The 21222-nt window shown below is 37.8% G+C and overlaps 1 protein-coding gene across 3 annotated transcripts in view; it reads left to right on the forward strand.

Annotated features, from left to right (window-relative positions):
* Nucleotides 1-19045, forward strand: part of LOC133619687 (phospholipid-transporting ATPase ID-like) — a 98180-nt gene extending 79135 nt beyond the window's left edge. For 2 of the 3 annotated variants that reach the window (XM_061980904.2, XM_061980905.2), the window contains 5 exons: nt 3231-3314; nt 5379-5624; nt 8468-8606; nt 11593-11723; nt 18547-19045. In XM_061980904.2, coding sequence (XP_061836888.2) covers nt 3231-3314; nt 5379-5624; nt 8468-8606; nt 11593-11723; nt 18547-18816 — 870 coding nt within the window. In that variant the 3' untranslated portion in view covers nt 18817-19045. Of the gene's footprint in view, nt 1-3230; nt 3315-5378; nt 5625-8467; nt 8607-11592; nt 11724-18546 lie in introns of those variants that run through there. The other variant, XR_009817456.2, reaches the window with a different exon arrangement.
* The last annotated feature ends 2177 nt before the right edge of the window (nt 19046-21222 follow it).

Here is a 21222-nt window from a genome sequence, read left to right on the forward strand (position 1 = left end):
CTAACAAAGACAAAATCAGTATTTCTTCTAGATTTTCCAGAACAAAATTTTTTAAAAGAAATTCAAAATACTTTGAAATAAGATTTAAATTTGATTCTACAGATTTTCTAGATTTGCCAGAATATTTTTTTTGAATTTTAATCATAGTAAGTTTGAAGAAATATTAAAAAATATTCTTCGTCGAAAAAACAGAAGCTAAAATATTTATTATTCTTTACAATGAAAAAAAAAAAAAAATTACATTGACTTAAATTGTCAGGAAAGAAGAGGAAGAAATTTAAAAGGTAAAAAGGTATATTTGTTTAAAAATCCTAAAATCATTTTTAAGGTTGTATTTTTTTCTCTAAAATTGTATTATGTCTTATCTTTTCTACAGCCGGAGAAATAATAACCAAGAAGAGAAATCGTCTAAAATGTAATACGTCGGACAAACTTTTTTCTTTTTTTCTTTTTTTCTTTTTATAAAAATGTGTAAAAAAAAATAAAATTAAAACAATTCCCAGTCCATGGAACATCATTAGTAATTTTTCCTGATTAAGATACATTTTAGAATTTTGATGACATGTTTTAAATTGGTTAAAATCCAATCTGCACTTTGTTAGAATATTTAACAAATTGGACCAAGCTATATTTCTAACAAAGACAAATCAGTATTTCTTCTAGATTTTCCAGAACAAATTTTTTTTAAAGAAATTCAAAATACTTTGAAATAAGATTTAAATTTGATTCTACAGATTTTCTAGATTTGCCAGAATATTTTTTTTGAATTTTAATCATAGTAAGTTTGAAGAAATATTAAAAAATATTCTTCGTCGAAAAAACAGAAGCTAAAATATTTATTATTCTTTACAATGAAAAAAAAAAAAAAAATTACATTGACTTAAATTGTCAGGAAAGAAGAGGAAGAAATTTAAAAGGTAAAAAGGTATATTTGTTTAAAAATCCTAAAATCATTTTTAAGGTTGTATTTTTTTCTCTAAAATTGTATTTCTTATCTTTTCTACAGCCGGAGAAATAATAACCAAGAAGAGAAATCGTCTAAAATGTAATACGTCGGACAAACTTTTTTCTTTTTTTCTTTTTATAAAAATGTGTAAAAAAAATAAAATTAAAAAAATTCCCAGTCCATAATAATCCACAACACGTTCTCTTAGATTTCCATGTTATGATACATGTTCACATTATTTATTGACTGTATCTAAAAAAGAGAAAAATATGTTTTTATTTAAATGAAGATATGAAATAATCCTAAATGAAATACAATGACTCGGTTTATATTATTGTATATACTAGGGCAGGGGTCACCAACGCGGTGCCCGCGGTCACCAGGTAGCCCGTAAGCAGGGCCGGCCCGTAGCATCAAATCAAATCAAATCAACTTTATTTATAGAGCACATTTAAAATTTACCACAGGGGTAGCCAAAGTGCTGTACAATGAGCAGGTTAAAAGATAAAACGAGTACCGAGCAAACACAACACAACACAAACAGAACACGATAAAAAATAAATAATTAAAATAGAATTAATAAAAACATAAAAACATAAAAACATAAAAACAGGATCACAGCAGGTGTATTATGGGGCGCCATTGCAGGATGGATATCACTCAGTGTTAAAAGCCATGGAATAAAAGTATGTTTTTAAGAGAGATTTAAAAACAGGAAGAGAGGAGGCTTGTCTAACACTCAGGGGTAGGTCGTTCCAGAGCTTGGGAGCAGCAACGGCGAAAGCTCTGTCACCTCTAAGCTTCAGCCTTGTGTCAGGGACCGTCAACAGCAGCTGATCGGCTGATCTTAAGGATCGGGTGGGGCAGTAAGGCTGAAGGAGGTCGGAGAGATAGGTTGGCGCATAGGCCGTATAGGCAAATGCTAAGGGCGCCGTCCATCAGGGGGCGCCACGCCAGTGCCACAAATGTTGGAGAAAAAAAAAAGAAAAAAAAAAAGTTGGTATTATTATTTCTAAATACAAAAAATAATCCCACGTTAATTAAAATGCAAAGTAAAGCCTATTTAATAGAAATATTATTTGTTACAACATTATGCCCCTCCCCCCCCGCACGGTGCGCCCCTCCCTTCCCGTATCATGACTCTTTTTGGACGTGCACCACATCATAAAAATCAACACAAGATGTCAAAACGGCCAAAACTGTCAGGTGCCCAGGGAAGAAAAAAGAGAAAAGAAGAGGAGTAGAAACGAGAAAAGACAGAGGTAGCACGTAGGTAACGTTAGCCTACATGAAATTATTTGTCTGTTACAGAATGTGATAGTAACCTGGCTTTTTAGCATTAAGCTAATGTTACATGATTCGGCAATTGCTAATCAATAAATAGCTAGTTCTGTTTTAACGTCGGGTTAATATTGTGGAGGGGGCTAATTTGTTATGGAAAATAATAATGTAACGTTAGGTAATTACAGTACTCCCACCTTACATTCCTCAGGGACATTTGTATTAGATCTTTTAAGCAGGTGTTTTTTGTTTACATTGTTATTGCCTTCTGGTTAGCTAATGTTTGCCCTGCAGGTAATAGTCACTTTTCCACCCCTTTATATATTAGGTATAGTTGTAAGCCTAGTTGTTAAAGTGCACATCATTAATGTTAATTAAGCAATATGTATGTAAAAAATATTGTATTTCATATATTCATTTTTTATTTTTTACATTCATTTATTTATTCATATTTTTTTTTATCTTGTTAACTATTCTGATTGTTAATTTGCTTTCTTTAAGTAAAAAAAAAGGTCAAAGACAAAGCTATTCGGTTTCTTGTGAGTATTTACACTTCACTGCCGATGTGGGGGGGGGCGCCACCTAAAATCTTGCCTAGGGCGCCAGATTGGTTAGGGCCGGGCCTGACCTCACCAATGCGCTTTTGAAAGAATAGTTGAAAATTCCTATAAACACACTCTTGTCCTGGATCGTTCTTGCCAATGCCCATGGTTTACATAGCACCAATGGAGAATGGTACAATGAAGGCCCAACTACAAACATCTCACCTCCGAGCAGCACCGTTTCACGTCTGGTCCCTTAGTGAAGCATGTCTTTTGAACCATGCCTCGTCTCGTCCTTCACTTTAGACCGGTTTCTACCAGGAGGCATCATAGCCACCAACAACATAGCATGCTTGGATAGAAAAAAACATTGTTTAAATTGCAGTGGTGTTTCTTAAAGGTGTATTCTACAATTCCATTCATCATTTGCCGACGGTCACCTTTCTTGTTCTTATCCTTAGACTGTGTACGATGAGTGGTTCATCACCATGTACAACCTGGTGTACACAGCTCTCCCAGTCCTCGGCATGAGTCTCTTTGACCAGGTACGCATCATATTGCACGCTCATAATCTTTCATTTCCTTCCTTTAACCCAGCGTTTCTCAAAGTGTGGGGCGCGCCCCACTGGTGGGGAATAGAGACATGACAGGTGGGGCGCGAGGAACGGGAGGAAATTTCACTTTACATTTTTTTTTTAAATTATTATATTCTTACATTATTTTTTTTACTATGCTTTCATTTTCTATACACACTGTAAATCACTTTGTGATTCTGTCTGTGAAATCCGCTATATAAATAAATGGAAATTACCGGTACTTATTTTTACTGTAGGCTTTATATTTCTCGGTACGAGCGAAAGTTTGACAGACATAGCAACAGTAACTAATGGGGGCGGGGCTAAGCGGAACAAACTTTCGCGCGGATGGGTAGCAGGCTAATGTGTGGATCACAATTACACAAATATATACATTTGTGACTCGCACCTCAAAGGTCGTCGAGCCAGAGCCAGCGCCTGCAGGGAAACAAAAATGTGACGGGCACACACTGTGTCATTCACCGGGAAGCACTCGCGTCAAGGCAGCTCAGCCCCGAACTCAATGAGGTTTTAACAGATGTTGTGAGCGCGGTAAATTTGATCAAAACACGACCACTGAAAGCGCGACTGTTCTCTGCACTGTGTGAGGAAATGGGAGCTGATCATACAGCCGTGCTGTTTCACAGTGAAGCAAGGTGGCTCTCCTGGGGGAAAGTGCTGTCACTTGCCCTGTCTTGCCAAATGCATAGCTCCTCCTTTTTTTTGAAAAGATCGCAAAGTGGCACTTTTATTGTATTTATTATTGAACTTGATGCAAGTTATTTGATTTATTATTGAACTTGATGCAAGTTATAACACTTTTTTTGATTTATTATTGAACTTGATGCAAGTTATAACACTTTTGTTTTATTTATTATTGAACTTGATGCAGGTTATAACACTTTTTTTGATTTATTATTGAACTTGATGCAAGTTATTTGATTTATTATTGAACTTGATGCAAGTTATAACACTTTTATTTGATTTATTATTGAACTTGATGCAAGTTATAACACTTTTTTTTTATTATTGAACTTGATGCAAGTTATAACACTTTTGTTTTATTTATTATTGAACTTGATGCAAGTTATAACACTTTTTTTGATTTATTATTGAACTTGATGCAAGTTATTTGATTTATTATTGAACTTGATGAAAGTTAGAACACTTTTATTAGATTTATTATTGAACTTGATGCAAGTTATAACACTTTTTTTTTTATTATTGAACTTGATGCAAGTTATAACACTTTTGTTTTATTTATTATTGAACTTGATGCAAGTTATAACCCTTTTTTTGATTTATTATTGAACTTGATGCAAGTTATTTGATTTATTATTGAACTTGATGCAAGTTATAGCACTTTTATTGATTTATTATTGAACGTGATGCAAGTTATAACACTTTTTGATTTATTATTGAACTTGATGCAAGTTATAACACTTTTATTTGATTTATTATTGAACTTGATGCAAGTTATAACACTTTTTTTGATTTATTATTGAACTTGATGCAAGTTATAACACTTTTATTTGATTTATTATTGAACTTGATGCAAGTTATAACCCTTTTTTTGATTTATTATTGAACGTGATGCAAGTTATAACACTTTTTTTGATCTATTATTGAACTTGATGCAAGTTATAACAGTTTTTTTTATTTATTATTGAACGTGATGCAAGTTATAACACTTTTTTTGATTTATTATTGAACTTGATGCAAGTTATAACACTTTTGTTTTATTTATTATTGAACTTGATGCAAGTTATTTTATTTATTATTGAACTTGATGCAAGTTATACCACAGCTGCACAGTTATTTTATTTATTATTGAACTTAATGTTATTTTATGTTATTGCGTTTGAATGTATACAACATGATGTTCAATAAATTTGAAAATGTTAAAGCTTGGCATTAGCGCTCTGTTGGGGCGATGGGGGCAGGTGGGGCTTGAAAACTCCCCCTTGTCCAAAGTGGGGGATGACAAAAAAAGTTTGAGAACCACTGCTTTAACCCAACCTTGTGTTTCTGCAGGACGTGAATGACCGCTGGAGTTTCCAGCATCCTCAGCTTTACTCGCCGGGGCCTCTGAACATTTACTTCAACAAGAAGTCTTTCATCCGTTGCATGGTCCACAGCTGCTACAGCTCCCTCATCCTCTTCTTCATCCCCTGGGCGGCCATGCAGGGCACGGTGCGAGATGACGGCAAAGACATCGCCGACTACCAGTCCTTCGCTTTGCTGGCGCAGACGTGTCTGCTTGTGGCGGTCGACATCCAGGTGAGGGACTAGTAACCCAGGTATCATCACAACTAGAGATGTCCGATAATATCGCCCAATAAATGCTTTGAAATGTAATATCGGAAATTATGGGTATCGGTTTCAAAAAGTAATATGTATGACTTTTTAAAACGTCGCTGTGTACACGGACGTAGGGAGAAGTACAGAGCAGTCATATTTGCCAACCCTCCCGATATTCCCGGTCGACTCCAAAATTTCAGTGCCCCTCCCGAAAATCTCCCGGGGCAACCGTTCTTCCGAATTTCTCCCGATTTCCACCCAGACAACAATATTGGGGTCGTGCCTTAAAGGCACTGCCTTTGTGTGCCGGCCCAATCACATAATATGTACGGCTTTTCACACACACACACAAGTGAATGCAATTCATACTTGGTCAATAGCCATACAGGTCACACTGAGGGTGGCTGTATAAACAACTTTAACACTGTTACAAATATGCGCCACACTGTGAACCCACACCAAACAAGAATGACAAACACATTTCGGGAGAACACAACATAAACACAACAGAACAAATACCCAGAATCCACCTACTCAGTGGTCTAGTGGTTAGAGTGTCCGCCCTGAGATGGGTAGATTGTGAGTTCAAACCCCGGCCGAGTCATACCAAAGGCTATAAAAATGGGAGCCATTACCTCCCTGCTTGGCACTCAGCATCAAGGGTTGGAATTGGGGGTTAAATCACCAAAAATGATTCCCTGGCGCGTGCTGCCCACTGCTCCCCTCACCTCCCAGGGGGTGAACAAGGGGATGGGTCAAATACAGAGGAGAAATTTCGCCACACCTAGTGTGTGTGTGACAAACATTGGTATTTTTTTTTTAATATCTTACTTAGATATTAACATAATAGTGTGATCATTTAGGACCAAAACAAGTAAAACACTCTAACATAAAATCTCCTTAGTGGGAAGAATGATTTTATCAGACAGAAAATAAGCAAATATCACCCTTACTTGAGATCATTAATCTTACTTAGATTTCAGTTTTTGCAGTGTACTTGTTCAAAAGCCATACAGGTCACAATGAGGGTGGCCGTATAAACAACTTTAACACTGTCGCAAATATGCGCCACACTGTGAACCCACACCAAACAAGAATGACAAACACATTTCGGGAGGAACATCCGCACCGTAACACAACATAAACACAACAGAACAAATACCCAGAACCCACCTACTCAGTGGCCTAGTGGTTGGAGTGTCCGCCCTGAGATCGGTAGGTTGTGAGTTCAAACCCCGGCCGAGTCATACCAAAGACTATAAAAATGGGAGCCATTACCTCCCTGCTTGGCACTCAGCGTCAAGGGTTGGAATTGGGGGTTAAATCACCAAAAATGATTCCCTGGCGCGGCCACCGCTGCTGCCCACTGCTCCCCTCACCTCCCAGGGGGTGAACAAGGGGATGGGTCAAATACAGAGGACACATTTCGCCACACCTAGTGTGTGTGTGACAAACATTGGTATTTTTTTTTAAATATCTTACTGAGATATTAACATAATAGTGGACCAAAACACTTAAAACAAGTAAAACACTCTCACGTAAAATCTGCTTAGTGGGAAGAATGATCTTATCAGACAGAAAATAAGCAAATATCACCCTTACTTGAGATCATTAATCTTACTTAGATTTCAATTTTTGCAGTGTACTTGTTCAACAGCCATACAGGTCACACTGAGGGTGGCCGTATAAACAACTTTAACACTGTCACAAATATGCGCCACACTGTGAACCCACACCAAACAAGAATGACAAACACATTTCGGGAGAACACAACATAAACACAACAGAACAAATACCCAGAACCCACCTACTCAGTGGCCTAGTGGTTGGAGTGTCCGCCCTGAGATCGGTAGGTTGTGAGTTCAAACCCCGGCCGAGTCATACCAAAGACTGTAAAAATGGGAGCCATTACCTCCCTGCTTGGCACTCAGCATCAAGGGTTGGAATTGGGGGTTAAATCACCAAAAATGATTCCCTGGCGCGTGCTGCCCACTGCTCCCCTCACCTCCCGGGGGGTGAACAAGGGGATGGGTCAAATACAGAGGACACATTTCGCCACACCTAGTGTGTGTGTGACAAACATTGGTATTTTTTTTTAAATATCTTACTGAGATATTAACATAATAGTGGACCAAAACACTTAAAACAAGTAAAACACTCTAACATAAAATCTGCTTAGTGGGAAGAATGATCTTATCAGACAAAAAATAAGCAAATATCCCCCTTACTTGAGATAATTAATCTTACTTAGATTTCAGTTTTTGCAGTGTATTTGTTCAACAGCCATACAGGTCACACTGAGGGTGGGCGTATAAACAACTTTAACACTGTCGCAAATATGCGCCACACTGTGAACCCACACCAAACAAGAATGACAAACACATTTCGGGAGGAACATCCGCACCGTAACACAACATAAACACAACAGAACAAATACCCAGAAGCACTTGCAGCCCTAAGTCTTCCGGGACGCTACAATATACACCCTGCTCAACCCCACCTCAAAATGTTGGCTTTTTTTTTTTACATAACTTGAGTTGATTTATTTCGGAAAACCTTGTTACATTGTTTAATGCATCACCACAAAATTAGGCATAATAATGTGTTCATTCCACCACTGTATATATCGGTATGGCTTGATATCGGAATCGGTAATTAAGAGTTGGACAATATCGGAATATCGGCAAAAAAGCCATTATCGGACATCTCTAATCACAACCATTAGGGTTTTTATGTCATTGCTTTATCAAAGCTCCGATTTTCAACAGTTTTATTGCGATATGTTGCGTTTGTGCATTTACAAAAACGGGAAAACATTCCAGTTGTGTCTAGACACCTACTACTGGACAGCTGTGAACCAGTTCTTTGTGTGGGGCAGCCTGGCAGTCTACTTCGCCACCACCTTCACCATGCACAGCAACGGCATGTTCCTCATCTTCACCTCTGCGTTCCCCTTCATCGGTGAGTTTCTGCTACTGACGGATGTTTTTTTTTTATGTGTACATAAATAGATGGACAAATACACAAACTCAAAAACCGGTGAAGTGGTCACGTTGTGTAAATGGTAAATAAAAAGAGAATACAACAAATCCTTTTCAACTTCTATTCAATCGAATAGACTGCAAAGGCGAGATATTTAACGTTCAAACTGGTAAACTTTGTTATTTTTTATGCAAATATTTGAATTTGATGCCTGCAACACGTTTCAAAAGAGCTGGCACAAGTGGCAAAAAAGACTGAGAAAGTTGAGGAATGCTCATCAAAGACTTATTTGGAACATCCCACAGGTGAGCAGGCTAATTGGGAACAGGTGGGTGCCATGATTGGGTATAAAAGCAGCGTCCGTGAAATGCTCAGTCATTCACAAACAAGGACGGGGGCGAGGGTCACCACTTTGTCAACAAATGCGTGAGCAAATTGTTTAAGAACAACATTTGTCCATCCATCCATCCATCTTCTTCCGCTTATCCGAGGTCGGGTCGCGGGGGCAGCAGCCTAAGCAGGGAAGCCCAGACTTCCCTCTCCCCAGCCACTTCGTCCAGCTCTTCCTGTGGGACCCCGAGGCGTTCCCAGGCCAGCCGGGAGACATAGTCTTCCCAACGTGTCCTGGGTCTTCCCCGCGGCCTCCTACCGGTCGGACGTGCCCTAAACACCTCCCTAGGGAGGCGTTCGGGTGGCATCCTGACCAGATGCCCGAACCACCTCATCTGGCTCCTCTCCATGTGGAGGAGCAGCGGCTTTACTTTGAGCTCCCCCCGGATGACAGAGCTTCTCACCCTATCTCTAAGGGAGAGACCCGCCACCCGGCGGAGGAAACTCATTTCGGCCGCCTGTACCCGTGATCTTGTCCTTTCGGTCATAACCCAAAGCTCATGACCATAGGTGAGGATAGGAACGTAGATCGACCGGTAAATTTAGAGCTTTGCCTTCCGGCTCAGCTCCTTCTTCACCACAACGGATCGATACAGCGTCCGCATTACTGAAGACGCCGCACCGATCCGCCTGTCGATCTCACCATCCACTCTTCCCTCACTCGTGAACAAGACTCCGAGGTACTTGAACTCCTCCACTTGGGGCAGGGTCTCCTCCCCAACCCGGAGATGGCACTCCACCCTTTTCCGGGCGAGAACCATGGACTCGGACTTGGAGGTGCTGATTCTCATCCCGGTCGCTTCACACTCGGCTGCGAACCGATCCAGCGAGAGCTGAAGATCCTGGCCAGATGAAGCCATCAGGACCACATCATCTGCAAAAAGCAGAGACCTAATCCTGCAGCCACCAAACCGGATCCCCTCAACGCCTTGACTGCGCCTAGAAATTCTGTCCATAAAAGTTATGAACAGAATCGGTGACAAAGGGCAACATTTGTCAACCAGCTATTGCAAGGAATTTAGGGATTTCACCATGTACGCTCCGTAATATCATCAAAAGGTTCAGAAAATCAACATTGAATGCCCTCGGGCGGTAGGTACTGCATCAAAAAGCGACATCGGTGTGTAAAGGATATCACCACATGGGCTCAGGAACACTTCAGAAAACCACTGTCAGTAACCACAGTCGGTCGCTACATCTGTAAGTGCAGGTTAAAGCTCTACTATGCAGAGCGAAAGCCATTTATCAACAACACCCAGAAACGCCGCCGGTGATGACGTATGCAGTAACATATTGTGTCATTTATACACCTATTATTTTGTACACATTATGAGGGACAAACTGTAAAAAATGATTATTAATCTGCTTGTTCATTTACTGTTAATATCTGCTTATTTTCTGTTTCAACATGTTCTATCTACACTTCTGTTCAAATGTAATAATCACTTATTCTTCTCTTCTTTGATACTTTACATTAGTTTTGGATGATACCACAAATTTGGGTACCGATCCGATACCAAGTAGTTACAGGATCATATTCAAAGTCCTCATGTGTCCAGGGACGTATTTACTGAGTTTATAAACATAATGTGAATTGCGGTCCGTAATATCATCAAAAGGTTCACAGAATCTGGAGAAATCAATGCACGTAAGGGGTTAGGCCGTGACCTTCGATCCCTCAGGCGGTACTGCATCAAAAAGCGACATCAGCGTGTAAAGGATATCACCACATGGGCTCAGGGACACTTCAGAAACCCACTGTCAGTAACTACAGTTGGTCGCTACATCTGTAAGTGCAAGTTAAAACTCTACTATGCAAAGCCACAGCCATTTATCAACAACACCCAGAAACGCTGGGCCTGAGCTCATCTAAGATGGACTGATGCAAAGTGGAAAAGTGTTCTGTGGTCGGACGAGTCCACATTTCAAATTGTTTTTTGGAAACTGTGGACGTCGTGTCCTCCGGAATAAGGAGGAAAAGAACCATCCGGATTGTTATAGGCGCAAAGTGTAAAAGCCAGCATGTGTGATGGTATGGGGGTGTATTAGTGGCCAAGGCATGGGTAACTTACACATCTGTGAAGGCGCCATTAATGCTGAAAGGTACATACAGGTTTTGGAGTGACATATGTTGTCATCCTACCAACGTTATCACGGCCGCCCCTGCTTATTTCAGCAAGACAAAGCCAAGCCACATTCCGCACGTAGTAAAAGAGTGCGGGTACTAGACCGAGACTGAGACCCGCGGACTGTTGAACAACTTAAGCTGTACATCAAGCAAGAATGGGAAAGAATTCCACTTCAAAAATGTGTCTCCTCAGTTCCCAAACCTTTACTGAGTGTTGTTAAAAGGAAAGGCCATGTAACACAGTGGTAAAAATGCCCCTGTGACAACTTTTTTGCAATGTGTTGCTGCCATTAAATTCTACAAACGTAATTTAATGATTATTTGCAAAAAAAATTGATGAATGGATTTGTTGTATTCTCTTTTTATTTACCATTTACACAACGTGACAACTTTCCTGGGTTTTGTGTTTTGTACTTTGTCATTGACTTCTTGTGATTGCGTCTGCAGGTACGGCAAGAAACTCTCTGAGCCAGCCTAACGTGTGGTTGACCATATTGTTGACAACCCTCCTGTGCAGTCTGCCCGTCATAGCTTTCCGTTTCATTGTCATCCAGCTGAGGCCCACCATCAATGATAAGGTATTACAATCCTCCGTTTCATTGTCATCCAGCTGAGGCCCACCATCAATGATAAGGTATCACAATCCTCCTTGGTCCTTGGAATAATGACTTTTTGTCCAAAGGCTGATTCTCCACTTTATCCTTTAGTTTTACTGTTTGTTCCTCTATCGGTGACGATGGTATCAGTATAGTATACTCGTATAGTATACACTACAGCAGGGGTGCTCATTACGTTGATCGCGAGCTACCGGTCGATCGTGGAGGGTGTGTCAGTCGATCACCAGGCAGCCATTAAAAAAATAGTCCTAAAAATGAGCGATCATAAATCTTCACTATGACGTCACTTCCGTCACTTGATTGACATTCACGGCACCCGAGGGTCTTCTGAGATGACGCTGGCTGCTGCCAGCTCATTAAAATTACCGACTGGAAGGCGAGAAACACTTTATTTCAACAGACTCTGGCGCCGTACCTGTCGTCAAAACTCCAAAGACCGACTGCACAGTTGCGCTACCAAAATAAGAGTCTCAGAAAGCTTGGCGCGCACAAGCTAGCAAGCTACGGAGTTTGCCGACAATGTATTTCTTGTAAAGTGTATACAAAGGAGTACGGAAGCTGGACAAATAAGATGCCAAAAACCAACCACTTTCATGTGGTATTGGACAGAAAGGAGGACTTTTTTTCTCCTCCATTCGAAAATGCGGACCTTATCATCACTACTGTCTGATTCCTATCAATGCAAGTCATCATAATCAGGTAATACACCAACTTATATTCTTGTCTTCATGAAAGAAGGGAATCTATATGTGTTAAACATGCTTGTATTATCTCTAAACACCTTTAACTTATTAACAATATTAACTATGTGTTAAACATTCTTGTATTATCATTAAACACCTTTAATGTATTAACAATTTTAACTATATGAGTTAAACATGCTTGTATTATCATTAATCACCTTTAACTTGTTAACAATATTAACTATATGTATTAAACATACTTGTATTATCTTTAAACACCTTTAATTTATTAACAATATTAACTATATGTGTTAAACATGCTTGTATTATCATTAAACACCTTTAACTTGTTAACAATATTAACTATATGTGTTAAACATGCTTGTATTATCTTTAAACACCTTTAACTTATTAACAATGTTAACTATATGTATTAAACATGCTTGCATTATCTTTAAACACCTTTAACTTGTTAACAATATTAACTATATGTATTAAACATTCTTGTATTATCATTAAACACCTTTAATTTTTTAACAATTTTAACTATATGTGTTAAACATGCTTGTATTATCACTAAACAATATTAACTATATGTGTTAAACATGTTTGCATTATCTTTAAACACCTTTAACTTAACAATATTAACTATATGAGTTAAACATGCTTGTATTATCATTAAACACCTTTAATTTATTAACAATTTTAACTATATGTGTTAAACATGCTTGTATTATCTTTAAACACCTTTAACTTATTAACATAATTAACTATATGTGTTAAACATGCTTGTATTATCTTTAAACACCTTTAACTTATTAACAATATTAACTATATGTGTTAAACATGCTTGTATTATCTCTAAACACTTTTAACTTATTAACAATATTAACTATATGTGTTAATCATGCTTGTGTTATCTTTAAACACCTTTAAGTTGTTAACAATATTAACTATATGTGTTAGACATGCTTGTATTATCTTTAAACACCTTTAAGTTGTTAACAATATTAACTATATGTGTTAAACATGCTTGTATTATCTTTAAACACCTTAACTTGTTAACAATATTAACTATATGTGTTAAACATGCTTGTATTATCATTAAACACCTTTAATTTATTAACAATTTTAACTATATGTGTTAAAAATGCTTGCATTATCACTAAACATCTTTAACTTGTTAACAATATTAACTATATGTGTTAAACATGTTTGCATTATCTTTAAACACCTTTAACTTAACAATATTAACTATATGAGTTAAACATGCTTGTATTATCATTAAACACCTTTAATTTATTAACAATTTTAACTATATGTGTTGAACATGCTTGTATTATCTTTAAACACCTTTAACCTATTAACATAATTAACTATATGTGTTAAACATGCTTGTATTATCTTTAAACACCTTTAACTTATTAACAATATTAACTATATGTGTTAAACATGCTTGTATTATCTCTAAACACCTTTAACTTGTTAACAATATTAACTATATGTATTAAACATACTTGTATTATCATTAAACACCTTTAATTTTTTAACAATATTAACTATATGTGTTAAACATGCTTGTATTATCTTTAAACACCTTTAACTTGTTAACAAAAACATATATTTCATAAATAAGTAAATATAAATTATATATATGAATGAGGTAGATCCCCACGACTTGATCAATTGAAAAGTAGCTCGCCTGCAGAAAAAGTGTGAGCACCCCTGCACTACAGTATAGCAATAAGAGAACACAACACACTTGTTAGCAAGAGGCTGGACAATAGGGAATCAAAAAGGCTGAATATTAATAGTAGTGTTGTACGGTATCCTGGTACTAGTATAGTATCGCGGTACTAATGAATCAAAAACGGTACTATACTCTGTTTGAAAAGTACCGGTTCCCCATATTTTTTTTTTACAGGCATGACGCCGCGTCGTCGTCATGTCGTGACATTGCTGGTTTTACGAGCAGAGGAGCATGTTCAGCAGCGCACACACACAGAGTACTTACAAGCAGACACAGTGTGTAGACAAAAAAGGGAGAATGGATGCAGTTTGGCTTAAAAAGTAAAGATAAAGGTGAAGTTATAACACTGAAACACCCTCAGGAAGAGGTGCTTTAAGACATGGCTAGCTAGTTAGCAGCAGTGTTTTAGCTTCTTTTAAATCACAAATAAAGTAAGTTTCTTACAAGTATTATTATCACTGGAGGACGAGGAATAGCTAAACATGCTTCACTACACACCGTAGGAGGATACAATAGCTCACCGCCCTCACAATGTAAACAAATATCACGGGTGGATCTACACCTGACATCCACTGTAACGATACCAAGTCGATAGTCGATACTACTATGATTACATCGATATTTTTTAGCGTCACAAAATATATAAAAAAAAAAAAAAGTCAAATTATGTTGATAAACTCAGGAAGTATGTCCCTGGACACATGAGGACTTTGAATGTGACCAATGTATGATCCGGTAACTACTTGGTATCGGATCGATACCTAAATGTGTGGTATCATCCAAAACTAATGTAAAGTATCAAAGAAGAGAAGAATAAGTGAATATTACATTTTAACAGAAGTGTAGATAGAATAGGAATATCTAAACATGCTTCACTACACACCGTAGGAGGATACAATAGCTCACCGGCGTCGCAATGTAAACAAACGCCATGGGTGGATCTACACCTGACATCCACTGTAATGATACCAAGTACAAGAGCTTTTTTCTTTTAAATTCATTTTATATTAATAAACTCAGGAAATATGTCTCTGGATACACGAGAACTTAAATTATGACCAATGTATGATCCTGTAACTACTTGGTATCAAATCGATACCTAAATGTGTGATATCGTCCAAAACTAGTGTAAAGTATCAAAGAAGAGAAGAATAAGTGATTATTACATTTTAACAGAAGTGTAGATAGAACATGTTGAAACAGAAAATAAGCAGATATTAACAGTAAATGAACAAGTAGATTAATAATCTTTTTTTTTTTACAGTTTGTCCTTTATAATAATAGGTGTATAAATGACACAATATGTTACTGCATAGACTAATTAGGAGTCTTTGTTTGTTTACTTACTACTAAAAGACAAGTTGTCTAGTATGTTCACTGTTTTATTTAAGGACTAAATTACAATAATAAACATATGTTTCATGTACACTAAGATTTTTTGTTAAAATAAAGACAATAATGCCATTTTTTTGTGGTCCCCTTTATTTAGAAAAGTATCGAAATAGATTTTTAGAGATGTCCGATAATGGCTTTTTTGCCGATATTCCGATATTGTCCAGCTTTTAATTACCGATACCGATATCAAACGATACCGATATATACAGTCGTGGAATGAACACATTATTGTGCCTAATTTTGTTGTGATGCCCCGCTGGATGCATTAAACAATGTAACAAGGTTTTACCAAATAAATCAACTCAAGTTATGGGAAAAAAATGCCAACATGGCACTGCCATATTTATTATTGAAGTCACAAAGTGCATGATTTTTTTTAACATGCCTCAAAACAGCAGCTTGGAATTTGGGTCATGCTCCTCATGCTCTATGAGGTTGAGGTGGATGGGGTAGGGAGTAGCGGGGGGTGTATATTATAGCGTCCCGGAAGAGTTATTGCTGCAAGGGGTTCTGGGTATTTGTTCTGTTGTGTTTATGTTGTGTTACGGTGCGGATGTTCCTCCCCAAATGTGTTTGTCATTCTTGTTTGGTGTGGGTTCACAGTGTGGCGCATGTTTGTGACAGTGTTAAAGTTGTTTATACGGCCACCCTCACTGTGACCTGTATGGCTGTTGACCAAGTAGGAATTGCATTCACTTGTGTGTGTGAAAAGCCGTAGATATTATGTGACTGGGCCGGCACGCAAAGGCAGTGCCTTTAAGGTTTATTGGCGCTCTGTACTTCTCCCTACGTCCGTGTACACAGCGGCCTTTTAAAAAGTCATACATTTTAATTTTTGAAACCGATACCGATAATTTTGAAACCGATACCGATAATTTCCGATATTACATTTTGAAGCATTTATTGGCCGATATCGGCCTATAGATTTTGGTACCGGTACCGCATACTTGCCAACCTTGAAACCTCCGATTTCGGGAGGTGGGGGGCGGGGGGCGTGGTCAGGGGTGGGGCGGGGCGTGATTGGGGGCGTGGTTAAGAGGGGAGGAGTATATTGACAGCTAGAATTCACCAAGTCAAGTATTTCATATATATATATATATATATATATATATATATATATATATATATATCATACCTGCCAACTACTCCGGTTTTCCCGTAATTCGTACGGTTTTCATCAACCTATTCCGGGTTACGGTTGCAGTGATAAAAAATACGGTTTTTCATTAATTAAAAAAAAAAAAGGGTGAAAACTACGCGAATTGCACCTTGTGCAGACAAGATTTTTCGATCGGACACGGAGGAATTAGCGATGTAAAAGACCACGTTGGGACAAAAAAACACAAGTCTAATGCCGTTGCTAGCGATACAAGTGGAAAACTTTCAACGTTTTTCGTCGCCCAAACAGATTCTTTGGATGTGATAAATGCCGAAGTTTTATTTACGGAGGCAATAATTGAGCATGGACTTCCAATCGCACTGGCTGATCACATGGGACAGTTAAATGTTTGTAATGCAACCTTTGAAAATCATTACGCGGTGATCGCGGTCCCAAAAATAAACTTTTCTTGCATGATAATGTCCAGAAAAATTCACTTTATATTACTATAGAGTCCTTTTAACGAATGAGTTTGATGGTTTATCACAAACCTTAAATGAAAGAAGTCCTTTGTTCTCCTGCACCATGCATGCGCTTTGGCCTTGCTTCGTGTTTGGTGCGCAATCCTGTCGGCTGTATTTCACAGCACGACATACTGTTAAAAGTGTTTATACTATTTATGCTTTCAAGTCCAAGTTAAAGAAATCTTGTTAAATGTTGACAGCATAACTACCAAAATACAGAAGTATGTCCTTAATATTTTTGCAGTGCTATTTCTGTTGAAAAGTTCAAATGATTACATTAGAGATGTGATGTGCCACTTTTCAAGTGTCTGATGGCTTCAATTAATTTTCATTAATTTTTCATATTTTGAATTTTTTTGAAAGGCTTACAAAAAAACTACATTTGAATTGTAATTCCATGCTATTGACAGGACTATTAATTTTAATGAAGTTAGCTTACCATGTTTACAGTATGATAATTGTGATAGAAATGTGAATTTTAGGCACAGAATATTTTTTACAATTGAACAAGGCAGTAGATTATACAAGCTTGGACAGAAAGTTAATAATGACACCAATTTTTTTTTTTAATGGAATTGTTTAGTACTGTTTTACCATTTGTTTACTGTAAAAAGTGTTTATACTTTCAATGAACAAATTGAAGTCTTGTGAAAGGTTGACAGGATAACTGGCATTAACTGTCAAAATAATTTCAAACTATTGAAGTTAGCTTACAGAATAAACATGTCAATCAACCCATATGATTTTTGCTGTAATATTTTTGTTTTGAAAAGTCACTGTGACTGATAGAAAAGTGATGGTTTTAGCAACATTTTAACCTGTCTGAATGCAATCAATCATTTTGCGTCGGGGGGCTTCGCCTGAACCCCCCACCAGGACTTTGTCCTGGACCTACCGGGGCCTGCGGCCCCTGGACCCTGGCTACTAGGTTTTTCTGATTTCAAAAGTTGGCAGGTATGTAAACGTATAGCAAGTTCTATATGTTATAGTTATTTGAATGACTCTTACCATAATATGTTACGTTAACATGCCAGTTGGTTATTTATGCCTCATATAACGTACACTTATTCAGCCTGTTGTTCACTATTCTTCATTTATTTTAAATTGCCTTTCAAATGTCTATTCTTGGTGTTGGCTTTTATCAAATACATTTCCCCAAAAAATGCGACTTATACTCCAGTGCGACTTATATATGTTTTTTTCCTTCTTTATTATACATTTTCGGCCGGTGCGCCTTATACTCTGGTGCGACTTATACTCCGAAAAATACGGTAACCTCTCTGTATGAGATCGCTCATTCTGCCGCTAAATGACCACCCTCTGTTCCCTGCAGGTGAGACATAAGTTACGTAAGGAGGCCCTGCCTGCTCCGGCTCCTCGCCGTCCTCCCACCAGGAGAATCAGCACCCGGCGCTCGGGCTACGCCTTCTCCCACGCTCAGGGCTACGGAGACCTGGTGACGTCTCGGAGGTTCCTCCTCAAACGTCCCCTGAAGGCTCGGACCGCTTTGTTCCAACACACCGAGTCGCCTCTGGCTCAGAACCAGCCTCAACATTACCGCAGCATCCCGGAGGAGCCGACACAGCCACGCTTCCACGAGTGACGTCAACTTCTTTGTTGTCTCCGTGGGACGAAGATGTGTTGCTTCTGGGTTTTTATTTCACTGTCAAGTTGAAATGCACTTTCAGGGAATGATGCTGAGTATCAATCAAAACAGATTATTGTTCTTTTGTAAAAGTTATCCGTTTTTCTAGTGTATCTCGTTAGATTGTTTGGGTGTACCCAATGTTCAAGGACAAAAGCCAAAACCAGAGAAGTTGTCACGTTGTGTAAATGGTAAATAAAAACAGAATACAACAAATCCTTTTCAACTTATATTCAATTGACAAGATATTTCATGTTTAAACTGGAAAAATGTGTTGTTTTTGCAAATAATCATTAACTTAGAATTTAATGGCAAAAAAGTTGTCACAGGGGCATTTTTACCACTGTGTTACATGGCCTTTCCTTTTAACAACACTCAGTAAAGGTTTGGGAACTGAGGAGACACATTTTTGAAGTGGAATTCTTTCCCATTCTTGCTTGATGTACAGCTTAAGTTGTTCAACAGTCCGGGGGTCTCCGTTGTGCTATTTTAGGCTTCATAATGCGCCACACATTTTCAATGGGAGACAGGTCTGGACTGCAGGCAGGCCAGTCTAGTACCCGCACTCTTTTACTATGAAGCCACGCTGTTGTAACACGTGGTTTGGCATTGTCTTGCTGAAATAAGCAGGGGCGTCCATGGTAACGTTGTTTGGATGGCAACATATGTTGCTCCAAAAGCTGTATGTACCTTTCAGCATTAATGGTGCATTCACAGATGTGTAAGTTACCCATGCCTTCACTAATACACCCCCATACCATCACAGATGCTGACTTTTGAACGTTGCGCCGGATGGTTCTTTTCCTCTTTGTTCCGGAGGACACGACGTCCACAGTTTCCAAAAAAATATTTGAAATGTGGACTCGTCAGACCACAGAACACTTTTCCACTTTGCATCAGTCCATCTTAGATGAGCTCGGGCCCAGCGAAGCCGGCGGGTGTTGTTGATAAATGTCTTTGGCTTTGCATAGTAGAGTTTTAACTTGCACTTATAGATGTAGCGACCAATTATAGGTACTGACAGTGGTTTTCTGAAGTGTTCCTGAGCCCATGTGGTGATATCCTTTACACTCTGGTGTCGCTTTTTGATGCAGTACCGCCTGAGGTATTGAAGGTCACGGGCATTCAATGTTGGTTTTCAGCCTTGCTGCTTACATGTAGAGATTTCTCCAGATTCTCTGAACCTTTTGATGATATTACGGAGCGTAGATGGTGAAATCCCGAAATTCCTTGCAATAGCTGGTTGAGAAATGTTGTTCTTAAACAATTTGCAGTCTATTCAATTGAATATAAGTTGAAAAGGATTTGTTGTATTCTCTTTTTATTTACCATTTACACAACGTGACAACTTCACTGCTTTTGGGGTTTGTAAAAGCTAAGTTAGTTAGCCCTGAGTCATTTATTGGGACTTTTCAAATACATACTGTATATTAAAACTTACATGTAATCTCATCCATACTGTTAAGTGTTTGTGTGCTCAAAGTAGAATGTTGTACTTTTTTAATTAAAATGTCATTGTTTTTTTAGTTCCATCAAGGAAAGTTTGACATATTTTGCTATAAATGTGTTTTATGCAACTGTTGACAAGATTATTTAGATGCATTGAAATGTTATTCTTGCAATTTGTTTATTCTTCTCACAAACTGTACCTCCCAAGTGGAAGCTGTCACTAGTAGAGAAAGTTGCAGTGTTACTCTAACGCCGCCAGAGGGCAGTGTTTTATGTTTTAAACGTCAGTTTGTACTGTAAATGTAATATTTTTAAGTGTGAAGAAAGTGATGACTTTTTATTAGACAATGTCATCGAGAAAATGGATTAGATATTTTTTTTTTTTTTACTTAAAAAAAAAAAAGTTTCGAAGTAACAATTCCTTTATTCCCATCATTTTAATATGAGTAAACTAAATGCACCACAAACGTGACACCCGTTCTTCATGAAATAAAAATGTGAAAAAAATGACCTTTTTTTTTTTATTCATATTTGACAAACTTTTAATGACAAAATGATGTGATTAGTCCTTTACAGCAGTGTTTTTCAACACACTAGCGAGCCGTGAGATGATCTAATTTCACCTATTTGGGTTAAAAAATATTATTTGCAAACCAGTAATGGAATAGATATGGTAACGATAAAAAAAGGTTATACAAGACATTTCAGAACCTCTGACATATATCACCAATGTATCATTTTTAACCGGTAAATTCCCTGATATGATGAAAATGGCAAAAGTCGTACCAATTTATAAGAATGGAGACGTACACCAGTTTACTAACTACACACCAGTTTCATTACTTCCACAATTCTCCAAAAATCTTGGAAAAATTATTCAATAGTCGATTAGATTTATTTATTAACAAAAGTGGG

Source organism: Nerophis lumbriciformis, linkage group LG20 (assembly GCF_033978685.3).
Source record: "Nerophis lumbriciformis linkage group LG20, RoL_Nlum_v2.1, whole genome shotgun sequence".
Lineage (NCBI taxonomy): Eukaryota > Metazoa > Chordata > Actinopteri > Syngnathiformes > Syngnathidae > Nerophis > Nerophis lumbriciformis.